A 26797-nucleotide genomic window follows, 5' to 3' on the forward strand; every position below is an offset into this window, starting at 1 on the left:
GTTTAGCCATGTGACAAGGGTTAGGATATGCCCAAATGTTTGCATGGATCTGTTCCAAAGAAACCTGGCTAACAGCTAACAAGCCATTATAAAAGGAAAGTTTGGTGAAATTAATGTCGTTTACTGCAAGACAAATGCACTATGAATATTGGAACAATCGACAGCTTTTAAATACATATGTATATAGATATATGCACATTCCCATGGGATCTGCAACTTAGACAAAAACTGTTCTGAGTCTATGCTTGTCAAAAATAGACTGTTCCTGTTGGCTTGTCAAAAATAGACTGCACCTCCTTCCAGTTGGCATGCTGGCTTTCAGCTGCCTGTCCGCATAAGCAGGTGTTGTGAAACAATAGCTCTGTGGTCCTATCTCCAAGCACCCTTGTTTAAAAAAAAAAAAGGCAAAGTTTAATTTCAACTGGGATCTTGAGCACGTTGGATGCCCAAGTGTTTATATCAAAGAGGAAAAGTGATGAACAGCTACTGTTTATTCATCTATCTACTCTTTGGAGCAGGTAAATCATTGTATAATTTCAGTCTAACTTCATTGGTACAGGAACTCCTATGGGAAGAGCAGAGAGAGAGAGAAAAAAATTCCTAGAGAATTGTGCATATCTGTGTGTATTTAAATGTATATGCATGAGAGAGAGAGAGAGAGAGAGAGAGACAGCACAGGTTAGTGTTTATTTTCTCTTTACGGTGTTATATACTTAGTGATTCATACCCTATAGATAAATCACAGATAAAAGGAAAGAAATCTTGTTTTTGTCTGCCTTATAAATCTTAATTATGCCCCAAATTACAGGGATATATATAGGTTATATGGGGGGGGGGCAAACATTTTTTTCCTCTTTGGTTTCCTTTTGACTGTACCCTCTCCTTTAATCTGCGACTCACAGGGATTCCATTCACTCTGCCTGGAAACAACCAGATATTATAATTCCAGCAATAGAACTTTGAATTTTTAACTTGCTTGCCTTTTGAAGACATTGTTTTACATCTTCCATCCCATTTACTTCAATAAAAGTAGTTCTTCAGTAGGAATTTTAGATTTGTTCTTTTTTTTTAAATTGACAAAGTTTTCTTTGCACTTCACTGAAAGTTCCTCATACCAAAGCTACCTTCCCCACCGAATTTGCAGGGAATCCTTCCTTTGTCACCAGACTGCATGCTGTTCAAGAGATCCCCAATCTATTAAAGAGATTTTTCAAAGAGCTGGAGGCTGGAAATGAATCCAGTATATCTTAAAGAGATGACCAGCCTTACTTAAAGATCAGATTTTCCCCAAACTTTTGTTCTGCACCTCTTTCAGTTGTACCTTTCATTTCTCTATAGCTTGATATTTGCAAGTAATATACCCTGGATCAATCTAATAGTTTTATTTCTAGTTGGTTGTTTTTATATTTCTTAAATGTTCTTCAGAAGCCTTTATTGATCCCTGCATAGGGCAGGGGTTTTTTTCCCCCCAAGATGTCATTCAATTTTGATTCCAGGACCTTTTGTAGGTAAAACATTCCAGTCCTATAGTCAGAGCAGAGAAATTTTTTAAAAAAGGAAAGAGCAATGTTCCAATCTCTCTTTTGCACATTATTTGTTTTATCTACTTTCCTTCCTTTGATGACAGTGAAGATGGAAATGAATAGCAGTAGATTTGAAAAACCAGATTTCTCCCATTTGTACTTCCAAGAGTGTAGGATGGCAGCATATTCTCCTATTATTCAGACTGAAATTTTGTTTAAGTCACCAACCCTATACTGCATAAAAACTAAACATAAAAAGATGTGCCCAATAACCATGTAACATGAGTCTTCAGATGCTTATATTTAGTGATTCTTTTGACCAATATCTTTTGAATGCAATTTGTACTCATAAGTTTGCAAGTTGCAAAGTGAGTTTATCATGTTGATCGGATAAAAGGTAGCTGAAGTAAAATGTACAATTACAAGCATAATATTTTAAAAAAGAAGATACATATTCTGAATGAATACTATGGTCATTTCCTATCAAGAATATTAATATTTTCTAATTAAGTCGTTTTATCTCCTGGACACAGTGAGCTTATTTAAGAACCTTGATGGCCTTTTGCTAAAAGTCATTGCCATCTCTATATCTTTTTAAGTAGCAGACACACCCATTGTATGATTTCCTTTTTAGATTTGATTCATTGATTTGGATAAGCTGTGATTCGTTCTGTTTTTATGAGCCAAAATGATTGTGATGTATTGACTAGACAGTGGTTAAACAAACCATTACTGAACACAATGTGTGAACCCAGAGAAGTAGCTTCATTTAAAATCGCATAAGAACCTATAAATGATGAGTCTCTTCAGGAATTCAGTTTATGCAAAAGAATGGACACAGCAAAACATTAACATTAAGGAAGGTATAAATTGAATGTCACTGCAATGTTATACATAATTAACATATAATAATCCCCACTGAAAAATTGGTCTGTATAGATTTTGGACATATATTTCTGATGTTGCTCTCCTATCCATTATGGTACAATGTGAAATAGTTATTTTTGTTTAAAAAAATATGGATGGGGAGAACTTGGCTGTTTGCTTGAAGCTGTTTCATTACCAAATTAGGTGACATCACCAGTGCTAGAAGGGAATGGGGTTTGGTCTCTATTTATATACAATAGTTTGCCCTGCCTATGTTGGTGGGGGTGTCAATCGATCGATCAATCAATTTTTATTATAGTCATAGGCCAGCATTGGTGAAGATGTAGTTTTCTCCTTGGTAGTTCCTTGATAAGGGTGCTATTTTCTGCTTCATTGAAAAATGGATTTGTTTAGTAGGTTTGAACAACACCAATACAATTTTTTGATTTGAGAGATCGTTTAAATAATTATAATATAGAATTTGTGTTTGATGTCATTGTTGGGTTCATAAAAACTTTAATAAAAATGCATTGAGAAATCATCTGCCAGATCCAAATGTTCAGGCAGTGCTCAGTAAAGTTGGAATAAGCAGAAATCCTTTACCTTATGAAATACCAGTTTCCAATTGTTTTTCACATAATGATCCAGGGGTTTTAAATTATTTAATCTGCTAATTTACTTATTTAGCTATAATGTTAAATTGTGGAGCTGTTTCAACTTCTAACTTGTTAATGGCATAATTTTGTGTTTCTTCACATGTTAACATCTTATTTTAAAAAATATTTTTTGTTATTTTTATACATATTTTCTTTATTTGAGTGAATCACTTTGAGAAGTTGTATAGATCTCAAAGGCCTTACTTCGTACCTATACATGGAGCAACCCAATCTACTGAGTTAGTAATAAATATACAATCTGAATCTTTGAACACAAGTATTCAATTTCAATTCTACATTATGAAGAAATGTGGTTGTAATACATTCAGGCCAGTAGAGGGCACTAGTACTTGCTAATGTAATCCAGGCAAGGTGAGTCCTTTCTGTGGAGTCAGACATATACTGTATTGTTGTTTTCACCTTGTCCTTTGGAATAATAAAGAAATTTTGATTCTCTAACTTTCCAAGTGCCATGAACCTTTAAAACTATAAATGAAATAGTGTGACTTTTCTTCCTTCTCTGAAGAAAAGTAGTTTTTCACTGCAGTTATGGATGAAAAATAAATATATTTCTTTCAATAATTAAATGTCAATATCTCAGATAAAATAATAATAGACTAGCTCTTGTTTGTAGTTTTAATGTAAAGAATACTGAACAATTTTATGTTATTTATGTAAAGAAGTTAAGAAAAAGAAAAGTCTGGAAAAAAGATAATTTAAAAGTGACTTTTAATTTTTCACAGCAGTTACATACAAACTTTGTCTCTCTCCTCCCTCTCTAAGATTACAGTACAAAGATCCCTTCTATCCGATTACTGAACCCTTTTTAATCAGCAAATTCAGAAATCTCCATGTTATTTTTTTCCCCATTTCCAGCGAAAAGGTTTCCAGTCTATAAAAGTATAAAAGTATAATCTTATTGTTTTATCCCTGATCAAATAGGTCAATTTTGCCCTTTCTCTACACTCTGCAATCTTCACAATCCAATACTCCATTGTGGGTGTTACAATATTTATCTACCATTATGTATCTAATGGTCTTGTTACCATATACAAAACCAGTATTCTGTGAGCCTTTTTAAAGGAATTGACTGTCCATAAGTGCCAGTAAGTTCTGGTTTCATCTGAATATTTATCTTTAAAATTCATTGTACCATCATATGCATTTATATTCAATACATTTTTGCTTTTTCGCAAGTCTACCTGCAAATAAAAATGTCCCTTCGTGTTTTTCAAATTTTCAGCATTGACTTGAAGTACCTTTTTACATCTTACATCATTTCTCTGGTGTCATAAACCAACTTTACATCATTTTATAGTAATTCTCTCTTAAATTATAACATTCTTTTCCAGTGGTCCACCTGTATATTATAACCAAAGCTCCTAGGCCATTTTATCATGCATTTTAACTTGTTCTTCAATTTCAAAATTTATACATATTAGGAATCACATTTATCATTTCTGCAGAAAATTGCACAGAATTTTACATGTACATATAGTAATTCGCCCTCCAATTCCATCTTATATAGCCTATTACTTTTTTAACTATATCAAAACTTTCTCTTAATTGCACGTATGCAGTCCATTGAAAACTAAATCCCTCTGCAGTCAGTTGTTCTCTTGACTTCATCTCAATTTCTCCATGTAAGTGGAGAGGACAGCCTTGGGATTAATAATCTGATAAACTGTGGTTTTTGCAATCCCTCTCAGTTTTACTCATGACAGTTTCCTCTTCTAATGGCTGCTGTCATTGGCTTCCTTATATGGAGAGTCCTCAAATATCAAATCATAGATTTGCATGAACCAAAAGTATAAGCAACAGAAGAAAGGGGACCTAGCTTTTATCAATGGATCTTTGTTACCTTCACTGCATAGAACTTTAACAATAACCATTTTCCTCTTTAAAGATGTCAACCAAAATAAGAAAAATATTTTTATTCATTGTAGAAGTCATTCTAGATACAAATTTAACCATATCAAATTGCTTGGGAGAGGATCCAGCTGAAGGTATACCTGGTGGCCAAGGCATTCCTTCAGTGATGATTAGCATTTGGGGTGTAATTAACCATCATTTAATCCCCCAGTTCTAACCACAGGAATGAGGCATTTATTTACACTGAGAGAAGCAACTCCTTGAGGTGCCAATGATAGATCCCAGAACAGTTCCTCTAGAATTCTTCAGGTAATCTCTATGATGAATGGTAAAACCCAGATTCCTCAGATGTTGTAGGAGAATAACAACCCACCAACTACCAATCCAATCAGTTTCTTCAAAGAGAAGACGAGAAGCACTTTCCTCTATGCCTTAGACAGCAAAATATGCTGGGAACTGCTCTCAGAACCTGGTCCATTTCTATGGCCAAAATCTATGAGATGGGAGGGACAACTAAAAAAATAGAAGAGAAGTCAGTTGGTTGACAAGTGACTAGTTATTACCAGACCAGCAGTTACCAAGTCTGGAAAATAGTCTGGAATGATATCTCATTACGTTTTGGAAGTCTTTTTTTTTTTTTTTTTGTAAATTTTATTTGAGTTTTCACAAAGAGAAAAAAAATACATATAAAACATATTTTTTGAAAGTAGCGTAATCCCAGGTTACATTTCTTCATACAGTCGCAAATTCATGGTTCATGCTCATTTTTATATTCTATTCCATATCTTATTACTATTTTACATTTTCTGCATAGCTTCTCCCCTCTTTTAATTTTCTCAATTTTATTTTAATTATCTCATCTCAATTCAAATCATTGTATTTATATTTTTGGTCTGTCCTCTTTCAATTATCTATTATCTTTTCTCATTAAACAAAATTTCTCCTGTGGTTACTGATTGGAGTATGACGCCTTTATATCTTTCCCCTAAAGTTGTAATACTCAATATAATACATAACTTCCATTCAGATTCTGCTTGGTACATTCTTAAACTACGCACTGTATTCTTAAAAAAAGAAAAAAATTATAAATGTATATAATTAAAACAACATTCCATTCCAATTCAATTCTATCATTAATATTAATATTCATTTAAGTCTTTACATCTTTAACATTACTTTTCAAATTAAATATCATACTTCTATGGGAACAATTATAAGCTTTCCATAATAATTCCCCCTCTCTTCACTTATATTTTATAAAACATTAACTAATTAAAATGTTCCCGTTCCTTCCTAATTCAATTTTCTCATTTATTTTATTTCACTTATTTTATTCACAAACATTTCACTAAATTACACTAACTATTTTATCCCTCATTTTAATCATACGTTGTTTCCAATTTTCTAAAGTTATTTCTATTACTAATAAAACAATACAATCTTATGTACCTTTACAGAATCCCTTTTTCAGTTAGATTTTCACCCATCATCTCTAAATAGGTCCTGTTTCTCTATATCTTGCTCCGGTCCTTTGTAACTTCTTTTCTTTTCTTTCTTCCCTCTCTTCTTCTTTCTCCCCTGTTTACCCCCTTGTCTCTCTACCTCTATTTCTCTCTTCTGTATTCCCCTTTTCTGTTGCTTTCCAGTATTATACTTATTTTTCGAATTATTTTTCTTATCTTTGGTTGTTTTTTTAAGTCTTAAATTCTCCATTCTCTTTCTCCCCTTTCCCTTTTCTTCCCCACCTAGAGTCACTTGTTTATTAAAAATGGCTTCTTCTTTGTCCCAGTCTTCTTGTTTTGCAGTCATTTCTTGTTGTTTCTCATAGTTCCAAATCTCCATTTCTAAGAATTGAAAAACTTGTGCATCTTCTTTGTACTTTTTAAGTTCCATTTTCAATTCATCCAGAAGTGGTGCCATTGTATAAATTTTTAAACAACCACCCAATTGATTTTAGTCATTCAAATATAATAACCAAGAATCCAAAGATCACCAAATAATCCAAATACACTCAAGCTGTTTCTTTTTTGCTCTTTTTTTCACTTTCTCTTCCTGGGGTTACTATTTAGTTGCAAAGTTTCAGTTAAAATGTATCTTTTAGAAGTCTTGTTGAATTTTACTGTAGATTCTTTTTAATTCCAGGCAGTCTCCTCCCTCTTCCAGATCCTGCCCTTATTCTTTTTCTCTCCCTTCCTGCTTATGAAAAAGAAAAATTTTAATGTCCAGAAATCTTTATTATCCCTTTGGCATTTTGTTTTATTTTCAGCTTAATTGCCTATTGATGTCAAAGCGGATTTTTCTGATTTCTTATTTAAGTCTCTTAGTTGTTAGTATAGGGAAGGAGAGAGAAGAAGAAAAAAGCCAAACCTTTCCCTTTTCACTTTCCTTCGCTGCTTCCAACTCTTCTTTGGGAGCCATGTTATTTTTTTGTAAGTTTAAATTCCAGGGTACCTTAGTTGTTGCTTTTACAATTTAACCTAGTCAGCCAAAACGTTCACTTCTTATCTTCCTCCTGCACATTCTTTTCGGTTGAGTTCTCCTTTGTGGTAGCCATTTCTGACCACCGCTGCAACCACCTTCAGGAAAGGGAGTAATGGCCAGCTGAGGAGGAGAGATGCAGCTCTCCTGAACCCTGCTGGCAGTCTCCCCCCTCTTCACCACCTCTATGGGGTGGCTTAGCCCTGAAACCAGCCGGCTCAGGGTGCTCCAGCAGCGAACCCAGACAGAAACCATGCACGATCGCAGATTTCTGTCTGTCGCCGAAGCCCTTCAAACCAGAACTGATTCACGTTTTGGAAGTCTTTAAGAACTTGATTATTCTCCCAGCCCTTTCAGTAGTTGGGTGTTGGTGCTGATTATGCTTACAATTTGCAGCTATGTGTTTGAGGGTGTTTGCCTGAATGCCTGAAATTACTTTTTACTGTTATCCTTTTATTGTTTTCTATTTTTAGAATAAGCTGCCCTGAAGTAATTTCGGAGTTGGGTGACCTCTAAACCTTGTAAATGAATGAATGAATAAATACTCCTCCACATGACTAAACTGGAGAAATCAGCACTGTTTAAAACTCCACTATAGGCTCAATAATGCAGGCCTGGAATGCAAGTGTTTGTGAAGCAGACTTCATTTAGTATCTTCAAACTTCATTTGATATCAGGTTGTTCATTTGGTTTTTTTTTTTTAAGATTAGTGTAATTTAAAAACCTAAATTGAAAGCAAGCCTATTACAGTGAGAAGAGCCAACATCCGTGTGATTTTCCAAATGTTTTTCAGTTCTGCATATAATCCAAAAACATTCTTGGGAAAGTTAAACAATAGAAGAATTACAACTCAGTATGATGTCTGCAATCCCAGAAAAAGAACTAGAGATCATCCTGAAAGGCCCTAGGAAATGAGCAGTTATTCTGGCTTCTCCTTCAGACTCCAAACACCCAGCTCAGCTCCAAACCCTTGGCATCGTCTCAGACTTTCACAATGTTTTTGTCACTGTTTCTCAAATGTTGCTTTTTTATTATATTATCCTGCAGCTATTCTAGTCCATGGTTCCAGTGATGAAAGCCGCCTGGTTAAAGATTTATTCGAGAACTACAACCCAGTTGTGCGTCCATTAAGCGATCACAATCAGATTGTGGAAGTCACTGTGGGACTGCAACTTATCCAGCTGATCAATGTGGTATGGTAAAAGTGTTAATAGCAACAGCACTTAGACTTATATCCCGTTCCATGGTGCTTTATGCTACAGCACTCTCTGGGCAGTTTACAATGTCAGCACATTGCCCCCAGTGATCTGGATACTCATTTTACCAACCTCAGAAGAATGGAAGGCTGAGCCAATCTTGATCCCGTCAGGATCGGACACCCTTCTGTGGGCAGATTTAGCCTGCAATACTGTATTCTAACCACTGTGCCACCACAGCTCTTAATATGCCATTATCATTATTAACAGTTTCCCATTATTGGGGTGGGGGGGGCTTTGCTTAATGAATTAATCAAATAATTAGTTACTTTGTGGCGAGATGGGTAGCAAGTAAATTTAATTAATTATTAATTAATTGAACGAATTAATTCATTCTTCTATTCTCACCACCAACAATCTCAATGTCATAAAATCTTATCTTTTCATATACATCATAACTCCTTTCATAATAGTTAAGCCTACATCTTCACTTTTACGTGCATTTACTTCTTGGTTTACTTGGTTATGGTGAAACCAGAATTACTGTTGCTAAGCGATGCGGCGGTAAATTGCAATGTCATGGGATCACAATGCATAGCAATAGCTAAATCAGTTTCTGTTACCATCGTTAAGCAATAACCAGCGGGGAAAGGGAAGAATCCAGGCAAGCAAGATGGTAGGCCAGAGTTATGGGCAGGTGGGTACTGCAGGCAAGCACTACAGGTGCTGCAGGTGGCACAAGGAAATGCGAGCAGACTGGCTCATTTCAAAAGTCCTTCCCTGGCCCTCAGATGTAAAGGGGGAAGAGAAGGGAGGGAGTCAAAAGGAACATCCGAGAAAGGCTATGAGAAACAATATCCAATAGATTGATCAACTAGCCCACTAATAATTCAGCCCTATTAGATCAGACTAAGAGTCACCATGTAGACCTACAGCTACTTTTACTAGAACAGCTCCAGTTACAGAATCCCGAAACATCTGGATGTGCTTTCTGTGGTGTTTTCACTAACTACTTTGTTGTCTTAAGTTTTGTCTCTCCGATCACTTGGGTCAGCCCTGACTTCTAGGTGATATAGAGCACCTTACAGCTTTAAGGAAATGTGGTTCTTGCCAGAAAAATCATCCCCAGGAGTCAGGAACATACACGAAAGAAGGCCTCAGAAGGAGATAAGCATATTTGGGCAGAGATACTTTTAAATCTAGGAGCTTGAAGCTTTTAATAACAACAACTTGGAATTGGGAGGGGTTGTTTAGGCCAGGAGACCCAACCTTTTGGGAACGGGGGAACGGTTTCATGGAGAGAAGCTTTTCCACGGACCAAAGGAGGTGGTTTCATGTGCTACCTGCATCCCACAGTGGGACTTTGCTTGTTTGTGCAGACTGGCATGCAGCGGATCAGGGCTGGTCCACAGACTGGGGGTGGGGACCCCTGGTTTAGGCATTCCCGCTTCAGTGCAGGTATTCTGATTGGAGTCTTCGTGGCAGATATCTATCTGGACTGTACTAGGGATGGTTCACTTTTATAAATTGTATGGTAGCATCTGGAATAAGATCGAGACATTAGAATGCAACAAATCCTGGATTATGATATTATTATTATTATTTTAAGGCTGAAGTGATTTGAAGCAAGAAAACTAGCAATGTAAATGACATTCTGGTAACTACATGATGCCCTAATCAAAACTTCCAAAGTATCTTTAGCTGCAGTGCAAACCCATGGATACAGTAAAATGTTACCTTAGACCAATTTATGCTGTCCAATTGGAGTACAGTGCTTTCCAGGTAGCTCTGCCCAGGAAGATGGCAATTCCCTTTTAAGCCTCCTTTCTCTTCTACCTCTCCAGTGCTGCCTGCTGCAAGAATCTACATGTACCCTCCCAATTCAAAAATCGTTTGCTTCTTTCTTCAGAAAAATGTATGTCCAGGACTACTTGTAGTTTCTTTGGCTAAGAAGGAACGGTCTCATGGCAGTAATCGATTAAGCTTTCTTTAATTGGGGGGAGGAAATCTCACTAATTTCTAAAATTCTAACTATGTTGCTTTTGGGAGCAAAGAGAAGCAGGTTTCTGACTCACATAGCTTGCAGTCTGCATTTTGGCAGTGGGAATTCAGTGCTTGGAGAGAAAGAAAAGAAGGGGAAAACAGCAAAGGTTTTTAACCAATAATCTCAACGCCGATTATTGCAAACAAGTTGTCTTCTGTTAACCTTGTCTTTTTTTTCTCTCCTAAGGATGAAGTAAATCAAATAGTAAGCACCAATGTGCGTCTGAAACAGGTAATAACTCCATGATTTATAAACCAGCACGTTGTGTTTGATGCCCAAAGGTGTGTTTTGATCGGCCTTGTCCCCCTGTTCAAGGAATGCATTTGAATTAGAAGCTGCCTTTTCCAAGGGGTTGAATTCCTTTGCTATATTCTTGTGGGCTACGACTAAAGAGAGGCGCAATGGAAGGCTTTTCTAAAGTTTGTCACAGCAGCGGCACTGCACATTTTGATAATTGGCTTTTAGAAAACCAAACCTGATCTCAGCATTTTTTTTCCTGAATGCCTATTTGTTGTGGGAAATATTCTAGCATCCGGTTGAGATAAACCCATCAGACAGCTTATTCTAAGCACCAGACAGAACTGAGTTGGATTTCCAGAAGTAGCTCTTCTCCCTCCTTCCGTCTCCATAATACATTTGACAAACTCCTTTCAAAAGGATGCAAATGAGCTGGATTTGAAGTGGGGTGGGGTAAGGGGTGAACCTCCCAAGAAAAATTCCCACAATGCCCTAAGTTGGAATGCACCAAATGGTTTTAAAGTATACTTTGCTATTTTCCAAGTATAGTTCTTTCATACAGACCACATCACTATTGAGTCCCTTACCCTACGTAAATATGATTAAGTAGCTAAGTATATTAAAGTATGTGAGTTAAAACATAATCAATTTATAATAAGTAACGATAAGAACACAGTTGTATATGTATATGTATATGTATGTGGATGAAGATGCGTATTGTTGTGGCCCGCCAGACTCGGACAATGAGGAGGGTGGAGAAGAACTTGGGCCAGTTCTGGAGCCTGGGGAAGGCTCTGAGGGATGCTCAGCATTGGACACAGAGATAGAGCCAGGGACATCCGGCATTTCCCAGCCAGAGAGGCAGCTGCCTTTGCAGTCAGAGATGAGTGAGGAGGAGGAACAGCTGGGGCCTGTTTCAGATGCGTGTATGCACAGAGCAGATAGGAAAGATGAACAACGGAGGACAATGAGCCGGCTCAGGAAGCAAATCAAATGTGGACACTGACTGGCCCCTCCCTGGCTGGGGAATAAATAAAGTGGAACCTCGGCTCATGAACATTTCTGTTTGTGACCAAATCAGGTGGCGAAGAAAAAATCCACCCGATTTTTGAATTGGGTAATGATTTAAAAATTGGGTGGCGAACAAAATTGGCATGAAAAGATTCCCTCTTCAGCACCATTTTTTTTTTACTGTGCGCATGCACAGTCAGTCGTGCTTCTGGACACGACCTGAGGCTCCACCGTAGGAGGAAAAGGGAGTCGTTTGGTTGTCATAGACAACCATTTGCGTTTGCTCTTTGTGTGCTTTGTGAGACAAAGACTACCTTGCCAGAACTGAGGTTTGTCTATTTCTCTGTTTGAACTGACTTAATTTGCAGCCTCCCTGCTGGGAGTTCACAGCCTTGCATTTATCATAACAAGATGATAGGCACTTTTGCTTCAGTTAACTCCTTGCAGGACTCTTGCCTGGACGTTCTGTTGGTGAATGCGGTTAATTCCCTGCTGTGGCTCTGGGCTTGGATTCAGCTCCTGTGAATGATATGAGTTCAAGTGAGGAGGTCATGGCAGAAAAATATGAGCCGGCCTGGCTCAGTGATTGGACTGGTAACCAGGATGAGGAGATGGACGTGACAAAGGAAGACAGACCTGATGTATTAGAATTGTCAGGACCTTTGACCTCCTCTGGTTCCTTATCTGATCAACAGCCGGGAATGGCTGACAGGGAAGTTTTGAGAGAGTCTTCTAGTGGAGATGAGAATTTGGAAAATTTGTGGTTAAATGTAAGGAACAGAAGACGGTTGAGAAGGCAAAATCAGCTGGAGCGAAGGAGGAGGGCGAGTCAGTAAATTAGCACGTTGCCTCAATGAGTATAAAAGGACACAGCTGGGCTGGTACATTTTGCCAGGAACAAAGTGACTATTTGAGTGAGGACGTTACAGCAAGGAGCTCTGAGACTGGAAATTTATTGCCAGGACTGGTTTGCTGGACAGAGTAAAGATTTATGCTGTGGTTTCTGCCAGCCGTTATCTTGTAACACTTCTTTCCGTTTGATTTAATTGTGAAACGGCTGCTTTCTGTTTTATTCGTTTGAATTTTGAAGGGGAGTCATAACAATTCCCAATGTGTAAATAAAGAGGGGTTTTTCTTTGTGGGGAGTTTGTTTCCTGCATCTGCAAAGGGCGGGTCAGAACACACATGCACATGTGTATGAATATGTATGCATACACTGATAAATAATCATTTTAGGACATAAGGAGATATACATTCTTGAACCAGGCGTAGCCATATTGCTTTTGTTCCTTCTATAACTTATGTTTAATGAATAAAACCATTGTTCTTTATTCAACTTATTTGTAAATTCTCTGAAATTCTCTCCCTTCCCCAGCAATGGATAGATGCAAATTTGAAATGGAATCCATCAGACTATGGTGGTGTGAAGCAAATCCGCATCCCCTCGGAGATAATCTGGCGTCCAGATTTAGTTTTGTATAACAAGTAAGTAGAGCTGTTGATCCACACCTTAATTCTGAGGCACAGTCCCATAATGAGAGCACAGAGAGGAACATTTAGACTACCCAAATGGCTGTAAACCCAGCTTCTACGTGAGTGTGACCTCTAAAATAAAGGCTTCTTTGAGGGAACCAATCTCCCTGCGGGGGAGGGGAGGGGGAGGGCCCCTATGGCCTGCTGTGGCTGGTAGAGGCACCATGGGCCAGTCCTTTGACATTTTCAGGCTGGCCCCGTGGGCCACAACTAAGCACCTCTGCTCTACTACATCCATCTGAGTTATAAGTGAGAAAGTGAGAGCAATTTCCCTTGTATAGCAGCTGAAGTGGGGGATGTTAGGCAACTGTTCAAGAGAAGGGAAAGACCTGTGTGTTGTTGCTGCTGCTGCAGAAGAAGAGGAAATGTAGTCATGTCACACAAACACACGCACACACATTGCTTTCTCTGTGCCGTGTTTTATCATCCCAGGTTTAATGGGGTCTAGGGACCTATGCTTTCTCACCACTAGGGGGCATATTCCATGAGACCTACCTTGGCTCAGACAGTTCCACTTAGGGCTAATAGGAAGAATGGGATAATAATCACAAAATCATACAATCCTAGGGCTGGAAGGGACCAGTGGTGGGATTCAAATTTTTTTACTACCGGTTCTGTGGGTGTGTCTGGGTGGGCATGGAAGGGGAAGATTACTGCGAAATCCCCATTCCCTCCCCACCCCATTAACCTGCTTTCCAGCTCCGTTCTCCTGTGCAGGCAACCAAAGAAGACCCAGCCAATCAGCTGGGACTCGGGAGGCAGAGAGTAGATGGGAGTGGAGCCAGTCAGAGCAGGGATTTGCCGGTTCTCCCAACTACTCAAAATTTCCGCTACTGGTTGTCCAGACCTGGTCAGAACCTGCTGAATACCCACCGCTGGAAGGGACTGTAGGAGGTTTTCCAATCCAACCCCCTGCCCAAGGCAGAAGTCCTTATTTCTTCCTGGACAAATAGTTATCCAACCTTTTCTTGAAAACCTCCAACCATGGAGAACCCACAACTCCAGAAGACAAACTGTTCCACTGATTAATTTTTCTCACTTATCAGGAAATTTCTCCTTAGTTCCAAGTTGGAGGGAACAGGTTAACTCATCAGCCATGTATGTGGTTTGAAATGGCACCCAAATGGATCGCCAGGACCCTATAGGCGTGATTGTTCCCCCAACCCCAACAGGGTAATTTTATATACTGTTGACCATGGTCAAAGAAAAGACTGTACATTTATATTATCTTGTGTTTTTTTAGTTGGTTTTAAAACATGTGCGAAATACTGATTTCATATGAACAAGAAGTACAGTGTAAAAGAATAATAATAAAGTTAAAAAACAGTGCCAGATTAGATGATGCTGGACTTTCTATATTCCCCATCATATTCTTAAACCAAGACTATTTGGGGAAAAGGTAAGAAGTGCCATTTTATTCCAACTCATCATCCATGGTCCAGTGGTGGGATTCAGAAATTTTTACTACCAGTTCTTTGGGCATGGCTTGGTAGGCGTGGCAGGGAAGGATGCTATAAAATCTCCAGCCAGAGATAGGATTTGGCGGTTCTCTGAACTATTCAAAATTTCCACTACTGGTTCTCCAGAACTGGTCAGAACCTGTGCCATGGTCAGCTAATCACAAACATTTAGTTTTTACCAAATCTTTTCAAATAAAAGATTTTTTTTAAAACTGGAAAAAAAAACCCACCTTTTAATTTAACTCTGCATGGTGAATAAAAGATTTATTTTCTAGGTATACAGCCTTTCTCATACTTAATGTTTTTTAAATGCAACCATTTTTGTACCAAATGGAGTTTGCAGAGTATTTATTTATTGATTGATTGGTTGATTGATTTGATTTATCTATCGCTTACAAGATAATAGGTATAAGTATATACATAGTTATGAATACATGGATACATATAAGAAAAATGAAAGAAACAATAGGACAGGGACGGTAGGCACGCTGGTGCACTTATGCACGCCCCCTACAGACCTCTTAGGAAAGGGGTAAGATCAATAGTAGACAGACTAAGGTTAAAGTTTTTGGGGTTTGGGGGAGAAATCACATAGTCAGGTAGAGTATTCCAGAAATTGACCACTCTGTTGCTGAAGCCGTATTTCCTGCAATCAAGTTTGCTGCAGTTAACCTTGAGTTTGTATCTATTGTATGCTCTTGTGTTGTTATGGTTGAAGCTGAAGTATTCATTGACAGGTAGGACATTGCAATGTATGATTTTATATACCATACTTAGATCAAACTGAAGACGGCGTAATTCAAGGTTTTCTAGGTCTAGAATTTCAAGTCTGGTGGCATAAGGTATTCTACAATGAATAGAGGAGTGGAGAACTCTTCTTGTGAAATATATGTGGACTTTCTCAACTGTGCTATTATCAGATACGTAATGTGGGTTCCAGACTGATGATACGTTATTTTAAAAGAAAGACACCAAAAAATAGGAAGATCCCAAACCACTGATAACACTGTGTGCCACAAAATGGATAGCCAGTGTATTAAAATTGTATGCTATTCCTATGACTGTTTTTCTTCTTCTTCTTCTTCTTCTTCTTCTTCTTCTTCTTCTTCTTCTTCTTCTTCTTCTTCTTCTTCTTCTTCTTCTTCTTCTTCTTCTTCTTCTTCTTCTTCTTCTTCTTCTTCTTCTTCTTCTTCTTCTTCTTCTTCTTCTTCTTCTTCTTCTTCTTCTTCTTCCTTTTAGTGCAGATGGAATTTTTGCTATTGACCAGTTCACCAAAGCTCTTCTGAACTATACAGGACATATCACATGGACTCCACCAGCCATCTTCAAAAGCTACTGTGAAATTATAGTCACCCACTTCCCCTTTGATGAGCAAAACTGCAGTATGAAGCTGGGAACTTGGACTTACGATGGTACCTTGGTTGCCATCTACCCGGTAGGCTTTAGTTAGGTAACTGTTTTTGGTTCGTTCTGTTCCAAGTCAGTTTTGACTCCTGGCAACAATCTGGGCTTTCTGCAGTCTGCAGTTTTCTTGGCAAGGTTTTTCAGAATTGGTTTCCTCTAGCTTTCTTCCTAGGGCTGAGAGAAAGTGTCTGGCCCAAGGTCATCCAGCTGGCTTTCTTGCTAAAGTGAAACTAGAACTCACAATCTCCCAGTTTCTAATCTGATGCTTAACACCACTACACCAAACTGGTTCTCTTGAGTAGCTGGTACCTTTAGTCATTTTCATATTATTATATATGAATAAAGATGCCTTTCCTTTCCTTCCTTTTCCTTCCCTTCCCTTTCTTTTTCCTCCCCTTCCTTCCCCTCTCCTCTCCTCTCCTTCTTTAGCACTACTCAGAGGTGTAAGGGAAATGTAGCTTTTCATTTGAAAATTTGAACAAAATCATGGGACTTATTGTCAGATCACTTTTCTAATGATTTATTGATGGCTAGAAAATGCTTAAAGCAAAAGGAAGCCTTTACCTCTCCCAAATAAATCTATATGTGCAACAAAAGTATAATTGTAGAAAAATGCTGAGAAATACTGAATGTATCCAGATGCTCTAACCTTACAGACGGATAAAGTCCCTAAACTTCATTCTCCTGTAGTTTTGTGATCTGGCAGATTTTTTTCAGATTTTAAAAAGAATCCTATAGAGACCCATGCTCTGTTATTATTTTTTTAAAGTAAAAGATCGGCAAGGACTATTTAGTCTTCAAAAGCATGGCCTCTGATTTCTTAGTGGAAAGCCATTTTCTCTTTTCTAGGACTGTCTGGTATAATCAGGTAACTCATATAACTAACTTACACGTTAAAAAAAAAAAAGCATATGCAAACCCAACCTTTTCGAAGACTTTTAAAATAGAGTTTGGATTGAGTTACGTTTGGGTTTGGAGAAGGACAATCTTGGTTAGGCTTTGCATAGTCCTCATTTAATTCCATCGTGACTTAAAACCACCACATTCTATCCCAGAGGAACTTATGGCTGTTTTGAGAGTTAAGAAAGGGATAGTAAATATGTTTACTGTCCTATTAGTATGTTTACTATTTTTTATTTCTGTATACTCGTAGGTTTATATCGTTTTAATCCGTTGCAAATAAAGTTCATTTTAAAACTCAAAAGAAAAAAGAAAAGAAAAGAAAGGGACAGTAAATTCCATTTCTACTTGCTCCAGTTTTTAAAGTTAGAGGCTTCTGTATATGTTTAACTCCTCCATGTGTATGTCATCATCCTCATCAGCCATTCAATCATGTCTGGCCCTCAGCCACTCTATGGTTCAGCACTTTCCATGCCCTTCTGTCTCGCACTGCCCCCTTCAGGTTCACCATGGTCATCCCAGTGTCACCTTTTACAGTATCCAGCCAGGGACTACTGGGGCGGCTCCTTCTCCTTTTTCTGCTGATCATTCATAGCATGATTGATTTGTACAGATATAAATATAGATAGTTCCCAACTTATGGCCATAACGGAGCTTCCCATCATGATCATAACAATGGTAAACCAGATCACCCATACGAATGACTTAATTTTGCAACCATTTTTGCATTGGTCATTAAGCGAATACTGTGGTTGTTAAGCGAACCAGTGGTTTGCTCTGGTCCAGTTTCCCCCCAAAAAAACAGCTGCTAAGTGACTAGTTATAGGTTGAGGACTACCTGTATGACAGAAATGAGATTAAACCCAGGCTAAGCATTAACTATCAATTTATTCAATATCAATATTTAGAATGGAATTTCTAGTATGAAATAGCATGGAATCACAAGACATGGTTATTTCATTTATTAGAAGGAAGCATTTCCCTTTTCAGGAAGGTCCCCGTCCAGATCTGAATAACTACATGCCCAGTGGAGAATGGACCATAAAAGATTACCGAGGTTATTGGCACTCGGTGAACTATTCTTGTTGCCCTGATACGCCGTATCTTGATATCACCTATCACTTTATATTGCTGCGTTTGCCTCTTTATTTCATTGTCAACGTCATCATTCCTTGCCTTCTCTTCTCATTCTTGACTGGATTAGTATTTTATCTCCCTACAGACTCAGGTATGTACGTATGAATATCAGATTGCATCTCTCTGGCATTACCCTGAGTTATTCTGCCTTAAAGGTGAACTTTAAAAGTTTTAAAGCCAAAGAGACTCGGTTTGCCTGTGTACATCAACAAAGCCATTTTGGCGTATATGTCTGTGCATGTGTCTTTATTGCCTTTTTTGGGTGGGTGGGTGGGGGAAATCCACTTGGAATAATGTTGGAAAGTGTGTTGAGAATTTGCTAAACTTAATTGCTTCGCCTTTGCAGCTAAAGGGCATATAGGACTCGGCATCCTAGGAAATATGCTACAAAATCAGGAAGGGAGACAGGGGAAAGAGGAGAAATGGCAGAACATAATCTTCATGCCTTATTTGTATGGATCTGGTGGCTGGATGTTGGATGTCAGAGTGGCTTGCTCCTCTTAAGGATGTGGGCTTCTCACACAATCCTCTGCATAGATCTTGGGAATAGGTTGGTACCCTGGGTTATGAGTGCCCAAATGGAATTGATCATGTTGATTAAATCAGGCAGCAAGGAGCTGACCTCTGTGTCTGGGACCTAACCCCCCATTTATAGAGCCATCAAGATCATCTGATGAAGAACTACATGCCTATATGTATTGCTACATTCCAGCCCCAGTTTTAGGATAACAAAGAGACACCAGTGCAAAGTCACCCAGAAAGCTTCATGATTGAGTGGGAACTCTAACCTAGGTTTCCCGGATCATGGACAGCTTCCCCACTAATGACTTATGACTTCTTGGAGCATTATCCAACTATTGTGGGGGCAATATAAGACTTATTTTCATTACTTTTACATTTATACAAATGGTTGGATGACTCTAGAATACATTATAGTAGGGTTGAATCACTATATTGTATTGGCTACCCAAATGTAATGCTTATCTGACTTCTCACGAAGCAGCAATTGCACTCCCTCCTCCTATTTTGTTTGCTAATCTCTTCAATTTACTATTTCCTCCTAATTTATCCCAGGGGAGAAGATGACTCTGAGCATCTCTGTCCTGCTTTCTTTGACTGTGTTTCTTCTTGTCATTGTGGAGCTGATTCCTTCAACTTCCAGTTCTGTTCCCTTGATTGGCAAATACATGTTGTTCACCATGGTGTTTGTCATAACTTCTATCATCATCACCGTCATAGTGATCAATATCCACCATCGCTCACCCAGCACCCATACTATGCCACAGTGGGTGAGGAAGGTAAGCTGGCCTACATTTTTCAAGCTTAGGACAGGAGATTGAGATAAATAAAAGGAAGTATATCTCCATTCAGTACATTCCCCAAGCAATAGACTTTAGTGAGACAAATGAGGTGATGGACACCTTTAAGAAGAGATCAATAAAATAAGCTCTCAATAGATCCTAGATAAAATAGCTCGATATTATCTCTTTTTATCAGAGGCAATATAGACATCCTAGCTCCAATTGCTCCAGTGAAGCATAAGCAGAAGGATGCGACTTCTTTGAAGCATCTAACCCTATAAAGGTCTTGTAGCAATGGCTTGTTGTTAAGTCAGTGTTTGAACTGAAAGGCCAAGGAAGAAGATTTTCAAGCAATTAAGTTAAATTTAAATTTATTTTATATTTCAACTGTAAGTTATTTTGTATATAAGTCAAGTAACCTATTTTTTTTCTTGTCTGTTCTATCTTCTTTTCAGTGGCTAGGGGATAGTTTTAGTGTTATATTATTTTGTTAATATTGCTTGCATTTCTCTTTTTCCATTTTAATTAATTTTGAACAATAATATATATATATATATATTAAAAAAGAAGCTTACAAGGAAGTCAGCTGATTTCATTTTTAGCATCTGAAACTTCATGGCCAGCTCCATTCAATATGCCAATAACAATAATAAAACCAGTATTTGCTCTGTAGTTCATAAAAGTCCATTCTAACTTCCCTTCCTAAGCAATAGCTGAACATTTAATCATTAAACAAGTAAGCAATAGTGGGTGACTTGAATTATTCTGATATAAGTCCTGTTGCTTCCTTGAGTCCCAGTTAGCATCCCAGTGTCAAACGGTACTGTAATCTATTTTCTTTTGTGATGAAGAGAAATGACATATGATAGTTTTGTCTAAATTCTCTAATCAGTATCTATATTTCTTTCAGATATTTATTGAAACAATTCCAAATGTTATGTTTTTCTCAACAATGAAGCGTCCATCCAAAAATAAGCAGGAGAACAGGATTTTCACTGATGACATAGATATCTCTGAAATCTCAGGGAAACAAGGACCAGCGACTATGAATTTCCAGACATCACTTACTAAAAATCCAGATGTTAAAAGTGCAATTGAAGGCATCAAATACATTGCCGAGTCAATGAAATCAGATCAAGAATCCAATGATGTAAGAATTAATAATCCGGTGTGAATCCTTTGAAATCATGACGTACGTGTGTGTGTGTGTGTGTGTGTGTGTGTGTGTCAGAGAGAAAGAAACACAGACAGACAGTTCTAGGAATATGTAAGCCCTCAAAATATTCTGAACCACAAAATAGACAATACTGTTTTTGCCTTCTCGTGTGAATTTCATTCCTGATGTGATGTAGGTAAATACAGGTAGTCCTCATCTTATGACCACAACTGAGCTCAAAATTTATGTTGCTAAGCGAAACACTGGTTAAGTGAGTCATGCCTCATTTTACGACTTTTCTTGCCACAGTTGTTAAGTGAACCACTGCAGTTGTTAAGTTAGTAATATGGTTGTTAAGTGAGTTGGGTTTCCCCATTGACTTTGCTTGTCAGAATGTTGCAAAAGGGAATGACATAACCCTGGGACGCTGCAATTGCCATAAATATGAGTCAATTGCCCAAACATTTGAATTTTGATCAGGTAACGATTGGGATGCCGCAATGGTTGTAAGTGTGAAAAATGGCAATAAGTTACTTTTTCTGTGCTGTTGTAACTTTGAATCATCACTAAATGAACTGTTGTAAGTCGAGGACTATCTGTATTGATGAGTCTGTTTCACCAGTGGATAACTATGGCATATGGAAAATCGCAACTTGTTAAGAACTACATCGTAAAGAACATGAAGAAAATGAAGAAAAGGATACAAAAATCTTTTATATTTATGAAAATAAGAGAAAGAAAGAGAAACAGCTGAATATATTGTGCAGTGATAATATAAATACACATAATATAAATGACACATAATATAAATGAATGGATTAAAACACACATCAGGAAGTATGAATGGAGATCATCTGGATAGTTATGGGTGTATATCAAAGAAGAAATCCATAAATTGGTGATAGTTGCATGTTATACAATGGAAAAAGCAGAGGTATTTTTCAATAATTGAAAAACAAAGTGCAACTTTCTCAGTGAATAAGAAAAAAAATATGACATTAGGTAACATGAATAAATGAATAGGAACAAGATAAAAGCATAAAGAATAATGATTGGATTACTTACAGATCCAAGAATTTTGGTGCATATCTGCATTTAAAATATCTGCATTTAAAATATATTTAAGAATAAATGTGTTCATATATTCATTAAGGTTGTGGAAGTTGCTTTGGTCAGACAGTAAAGACTTAAGCTACAAAGTTCCACAGAAATGTGTGGAGTTACACTAGACCTATACCAAGAGGAGCTACTCTACATCAAGAGGAAGACTATGCATAATTTATAGAGAAAAAATAGTTGCAAGTATACAGTCCAAGAGAGTAAGGAAGGGTTAAGATTAAGAACTATAGAACAATTTTGTTCGGAATTAAAATTGCTTTTAGACATATCAGGGAGGAAAAGCATCTAACATAGTCAACATATTATTATCCATCTTACACACATAATTAAAATATTCCTTTCAACATTCCATCACTTCCGTTTCATTCCAAATTGGTTTTTTTTTTGTTTTTTTGAAGTGCAGGGGAAAAAGGCTAAATTAGGACCCTCCAGCAGAATGAGTGAACTTAAAAATGAAAAAGATAAAATCATTCAGGATGAAAAGGAATTGAGAGGATGGTGGAAGGAGCATATGTTGAAGAGTGGAATTAACTTTTATAAATGTTAGTGCCTAAAAAATGAATACATCAAGAGGACAGGAAGACCAAGAAAGTTATAATCCTCAAAAAGCAAAGTAATGTGTAATAGGAGTACAGAGCAATGTCCATATTGTATTAAATGAAATGTGAATGTAATATTTAAATTCAGTTAGGAACACGTGATACTCACTGGTCCAGAACAATCTGCTTTTAGTTAGGGGAATTTATTTTTGGATAGTGCCAAATTGCATGGTCTGAAGTAGGTTTAGCACGATTCAGAAGGGAAACAGAAAATTCTGGGATCACAAACTTATTGGATTCCTGCACTGGTGAGTTTTGCACATTCCTAGAATCAGCATACGGACATGGTGAAAGAATCGTCTGCAAAAATAGAAAGGAAGTAACAATATAGTGAATAGTGTTGATGTACACCAGAGTTAATTATATTTATTTCCTTCTTTCTTAATTCTTCTGTTTAATTTCCTGTGCATGTTATTTCTTCCTTCCTTCCAACACTTTGTATAATATGGCTGATCCTGAAGGGGAATGGGCGGGGGGGAGAGAGAAGATAGGTTACAATATATGTATGCATATCCACAAAGTTTGGGTACAGAAACCAAACCTTTCCTGGACAACTTGGCTGTGTGGCTTTTAGAGAGTTTCTCTAAAAGGGCATCTCCCATGGGCAGGACTGGGGCTTCAGTAAGGGATTATTTGGAAGCCTAAGAATATGTCACAGGCGCTCTCTTAAAATGGCTGCAGCAAAAAGGACAGCCAGTTAGGAAAACCCCGTTTACTAGAAGGGCAGCTCTTCCCTCCAAGAAGCTGCCCATGGAGAAATGAGCATATTTCTGTTGGAAGAAATATCCATCTGGTTCAGTTCCATGCTGGGAGAAAGACACTGGAAACATGGAGGTTGATTGGAAAGAAGATTTAATGATGAACAGAACCACCAAGCACATAGTTCTGGTGCAGCTGACAAAATGGAATTGAGAATGAGGGGTTTTTATACCTCCTGTAACCTTTGCACTTGAGCTTCCTGTTCCTATGCAAGCACATGTATTCCAGTGGCTGTTTCCAGATTCCAATGGGGTCATTGTGGGGGTTATGTAGGGGTCATAGCTGGCTCTATAGGAAAAGTACAAATCCTAGGTGTTTGTCTGAGCTAAGTTTTGTTGAAGTTTGGATTGCTCTAAGGCTGATGAAATAATTCCTATTGTGGCTTAATGGCTGTGTTAGATCTTGAGTGAGAGCTAATCCTACCATTCTGCCTTTGTTTCAAAATATCTGTTGAATGGGTTACCCAAACTGCATTTCTAAAAGCTGGCCTCAGTATCTGCTGGGGGCAGGGAGATTGAGTCTGCTTTCTGTCTTTAAAAAACATGTTTCTCCATTTCTCATTGAGGGAAATATAATAGTATGCCTTTTTAACATTTCCCAAAATATTTAATTCTTCTAGGAGAGGGGTGGGTGGATTCCACCACCCACCCATTCTTTTTCTTCTACCAGAAAAGTCTTATTAAATCTGATCTAGGATATAGAGATATCTTAGAAATAAAAAATGAGACTTGATTTTGATGGTTTTCTATTCACCATCCTATCTTTCCATTTAGATTGTTTTTTCTTTAAAAGAACACCTCTAAATAAAACACAGTTCAGTGGGGCAGGGTGCCAGACAGGTGACAAGGTTGATTATTCCCCAAATAACCAAAATATTAAAAAGTTGTTGCTACAAGAAAATTTTGTCTTTTCTTTCCAGCTCAGTGTCTCAGTAGCCACCTAGTCAAATGTTACTGAATAGTATTTGGCTCCCTCCTCTGGCCAAAAATGTAATAATTGTTCAATACAGTAAATAGATTTGGAAGCAAACTATACAGCTTGTTGTAATAGCAGGTAAATGTGCTCTGGGATAAATAGAGCTTTTATCTGGTCCTTCCCAAATCATGTATGCTTCTATCTGTAGTAGAGGTGTCAAACTCTTGGCCCGCGGGCCGGATGTGTCAAATGTTGGCCACGTCCATGTCCGGTTTAACAAACGGAGGGGGGGGAGTCGTGATATATCATGTGACACCACCGTGATGACACTAGTTTGCACTCCTGATCTGTAGGATGAATTGTGTGTTTGCAAATCACTTTCCAATAACAACCAGATCTTCCTTGGCACTCATTATATCTTTGTTGAGAAATTAATCATAAAACCCAAAATATGTTAAATTTGTTTAACAATATGAGGAAGGAATGTATTTATTTTGTACTGATCACTTACTTTTGTATTTAGCTCATTTTTATTTTATTGTATCATTACTTTCAATTCCTTTTATTTTTTATTATATTATTTCACTTATTAACTCAACCTCTTTGTTGTTTTTCTTACATTCTAAGTCACAGTCTTCCATATGTCATATGTATAGTTATTGACTTTCATTGCCAATCATATCTTTGGTCAATCAAAAGAAGAAAGATTTTGAAGAGAAAAGCCATTTACATAACTCCTGGCTTTATGAAAATTCTGATTTCTTTTCCTTACATTTCTTTTTTTTAACCATCAGGCTGCAGAAGAATGGAAGTTTGTTGCAATGGTGATTGATCATCTTCTCCTTGGCATCTTCATGTTAGTTTGCATCATTGGAACCGTTGCAGTTTTCGCTGGCCGTCTCCTGGAATTAAGCCAGCAAGATTGAAATAAGGGCCTTCGGTGAGAGAACATGGTTTGTCCTTAAGTAAGCAAGGAAACTTTCTTAGCCCACTTCTGTCCTGTAGTTCCCAATATCTCTGTTTAGGAGAATCTCTCAATTGTTTCAAATGTTTTCATATATAGTTCAGGGGCTGTAGCAGCAAAATAGGGTGCAAATGTCCTTCAGTGAACATCCTAATATCAACAAAGGGTAAGATCCAAAACCATGTCTTAATTCATGCATTTTAAGGAACATCCATTTGCCCTCCTTCTGATATTTCAAAATACCAATCAGTGTGAATAAATATGTAAGGATAATATAGACATATTTTAAGCTGTAAGTTGGTTACATCAATTTGCATTAAAGGGGGTCCAATGTGCCACCTTTTAGAATTCCCTCAGCAGAGTGAATTCGAAGCCTTGTGTAAAATTTGACATTCACTCTCGGGATCTAAAGTTTCTGCTTCCACATATTAGTATATAAATACAAAAAGTAAGGGATTTTCTGAATAAAATCACTGGGTTAAGAGTTAAACCCCTGTTCTGTTCTAGATATTTAAGGAAGTATCTAACAAGGCTATATAGTAATGTTTTTAGTCAAATTTCTCCAGCAATATGGGATACTGAAATAAAAAATGATCCTAGCTTACCCTGATTCCAACTAACACTTTGATCAGTATAAGTGTTCATCCCCCTAATGAATTGATCGGTATAAGTTAATTTTCTCAGCAGGCTCAGCCACAGCTGACATGAACCATGATGTCAGATGACTCAGAGAATGAAGGATACCTCAGTTTGTTAGGGAATGTGCTCCGCTGTTATTTCCCAATCTTTCTAAAATGCCTCCAATTTTAGGGAGGTTAGAACTATCAGGGCATGGAGGAAAGTGTGGCTCCCCCCACTATGTTCAATGCCATTTCTCACCCCTGTGCACTTCCCAAGCAGGTGAAAATGAAAACCTATGGAGCAGTTTGAAGCATCTTCCTTTTGCAGATCCATTCATAGCTCCAGTTTGGGTGTTGATGGCCACAGAAGGGGGCAAAGCCCATGACAAGGCCTGTTAGCTAGTCTTGAGTACAAATGGAGTGTCCCAGCTCCACCTCTTTCCTAACCAAGAACTTCCTGAAGATGCAAATCTAAAAGGCATCTTGTACACCAAATTAATAATGCTGCATAAAATGGTTTATCTCTGTATCCTGAATTTATCGGAATACCATTATTGGTGAATGATCAATGACCCGAATTGTTCCTACAAAAGAGTTGTTTGGTTTTTGCTTGTTTACAATTCCACCAACTTCCTCTTTTACTCCATTCCTTACTTTTGATGAGACGTTTTTCCATAATGTCTCCATCTCACCTTGAGGATTTGATTTCACTGCCAACAAAAATGAAATAATACAGCAAGAAAACATAAAGGTGTCTCCTGTACCCATGTCCAGATGTGAGATTTAACCAAATCCAAGCCTGCCTTTCAAAGCTTAAGTTGTAAACCTGTGTGTCTAGTCATGCCAGTTCAACTAAATTTAACAGGAATTACTTCCTCAGGATAGCAACTTTCAAGAACTGATTTCACTTATGCTAATATACAGCATGGCACAAATTGCTGTTACAAAAACATTTGTGAATATGAATTTAAATATCTAGTTATTTTCTAATTCTACATAAAAATATTCTACGAAATAAAAATAAAATATTAAACTCATTAAAAAAA

At 37.6% G+C, this 26797-nt stretch overlaps 1 protein-coding gene across 2 annotated transcripts; it reads left to right on the plus strand.

Annotated features, from left to right (window-relative positions):
• Nucleotides 1–339: 339 nt before the first annotated feature.
• Nucleotides 340–26797, plus strand: CHRNA1 (cholinergic receptor nicotinic alpha 1 subunit). 2 transcript variants are annotated; one of them, XM_087919922.1, is made up of 10 exons: nucleotides 340–518; nucleotides 8444–8589; nucleotides 10823–10867; nucleotides 13260–13369; nucleotides 16117–16312; nucleotides 18172–18409; nucleotides 19393–19616; nucleotides 20530–20769; nucleotides 24962–25132; nucleotides 25816–26797. In XM_087919922.1, exons 1-9 carry the CDS (start codon nucleotides 443–445, stop codon nucleotides 25091–25093), a joined length of 1407 nt encoding a protein of 468 aa, XP_087776048.1. In that variant the 5' UTR covers nucleotides 340–442; the 3' UTR covers nucleotides 25094–25132; nucleotides 25816–26797. The 2 variants fall into 2 exon arrangements, with proteins under 2 accessions (XP_087776048.1, XP_026552515.1); XM_026696730.2 differs by lacking the exon at nucleotides 25816–26797 and having other exon boundaries at nucleotides 24962–25621.

Source organism: Pseudonaja textilis, chromosome 1 (genome assembly GCF_049901715.1).
Source record: "Pseudonaja textilis isolate UNSWEBS1 chromosome 1, rPseTex1.2, whole genome shotgun sequence".
Lineage (NCBI taxonomy): Eukaryota > Metazoa > Chordata > Lepidosauria > Squamata > Elapidae > Pseudonaja > Pseudonaja textilis.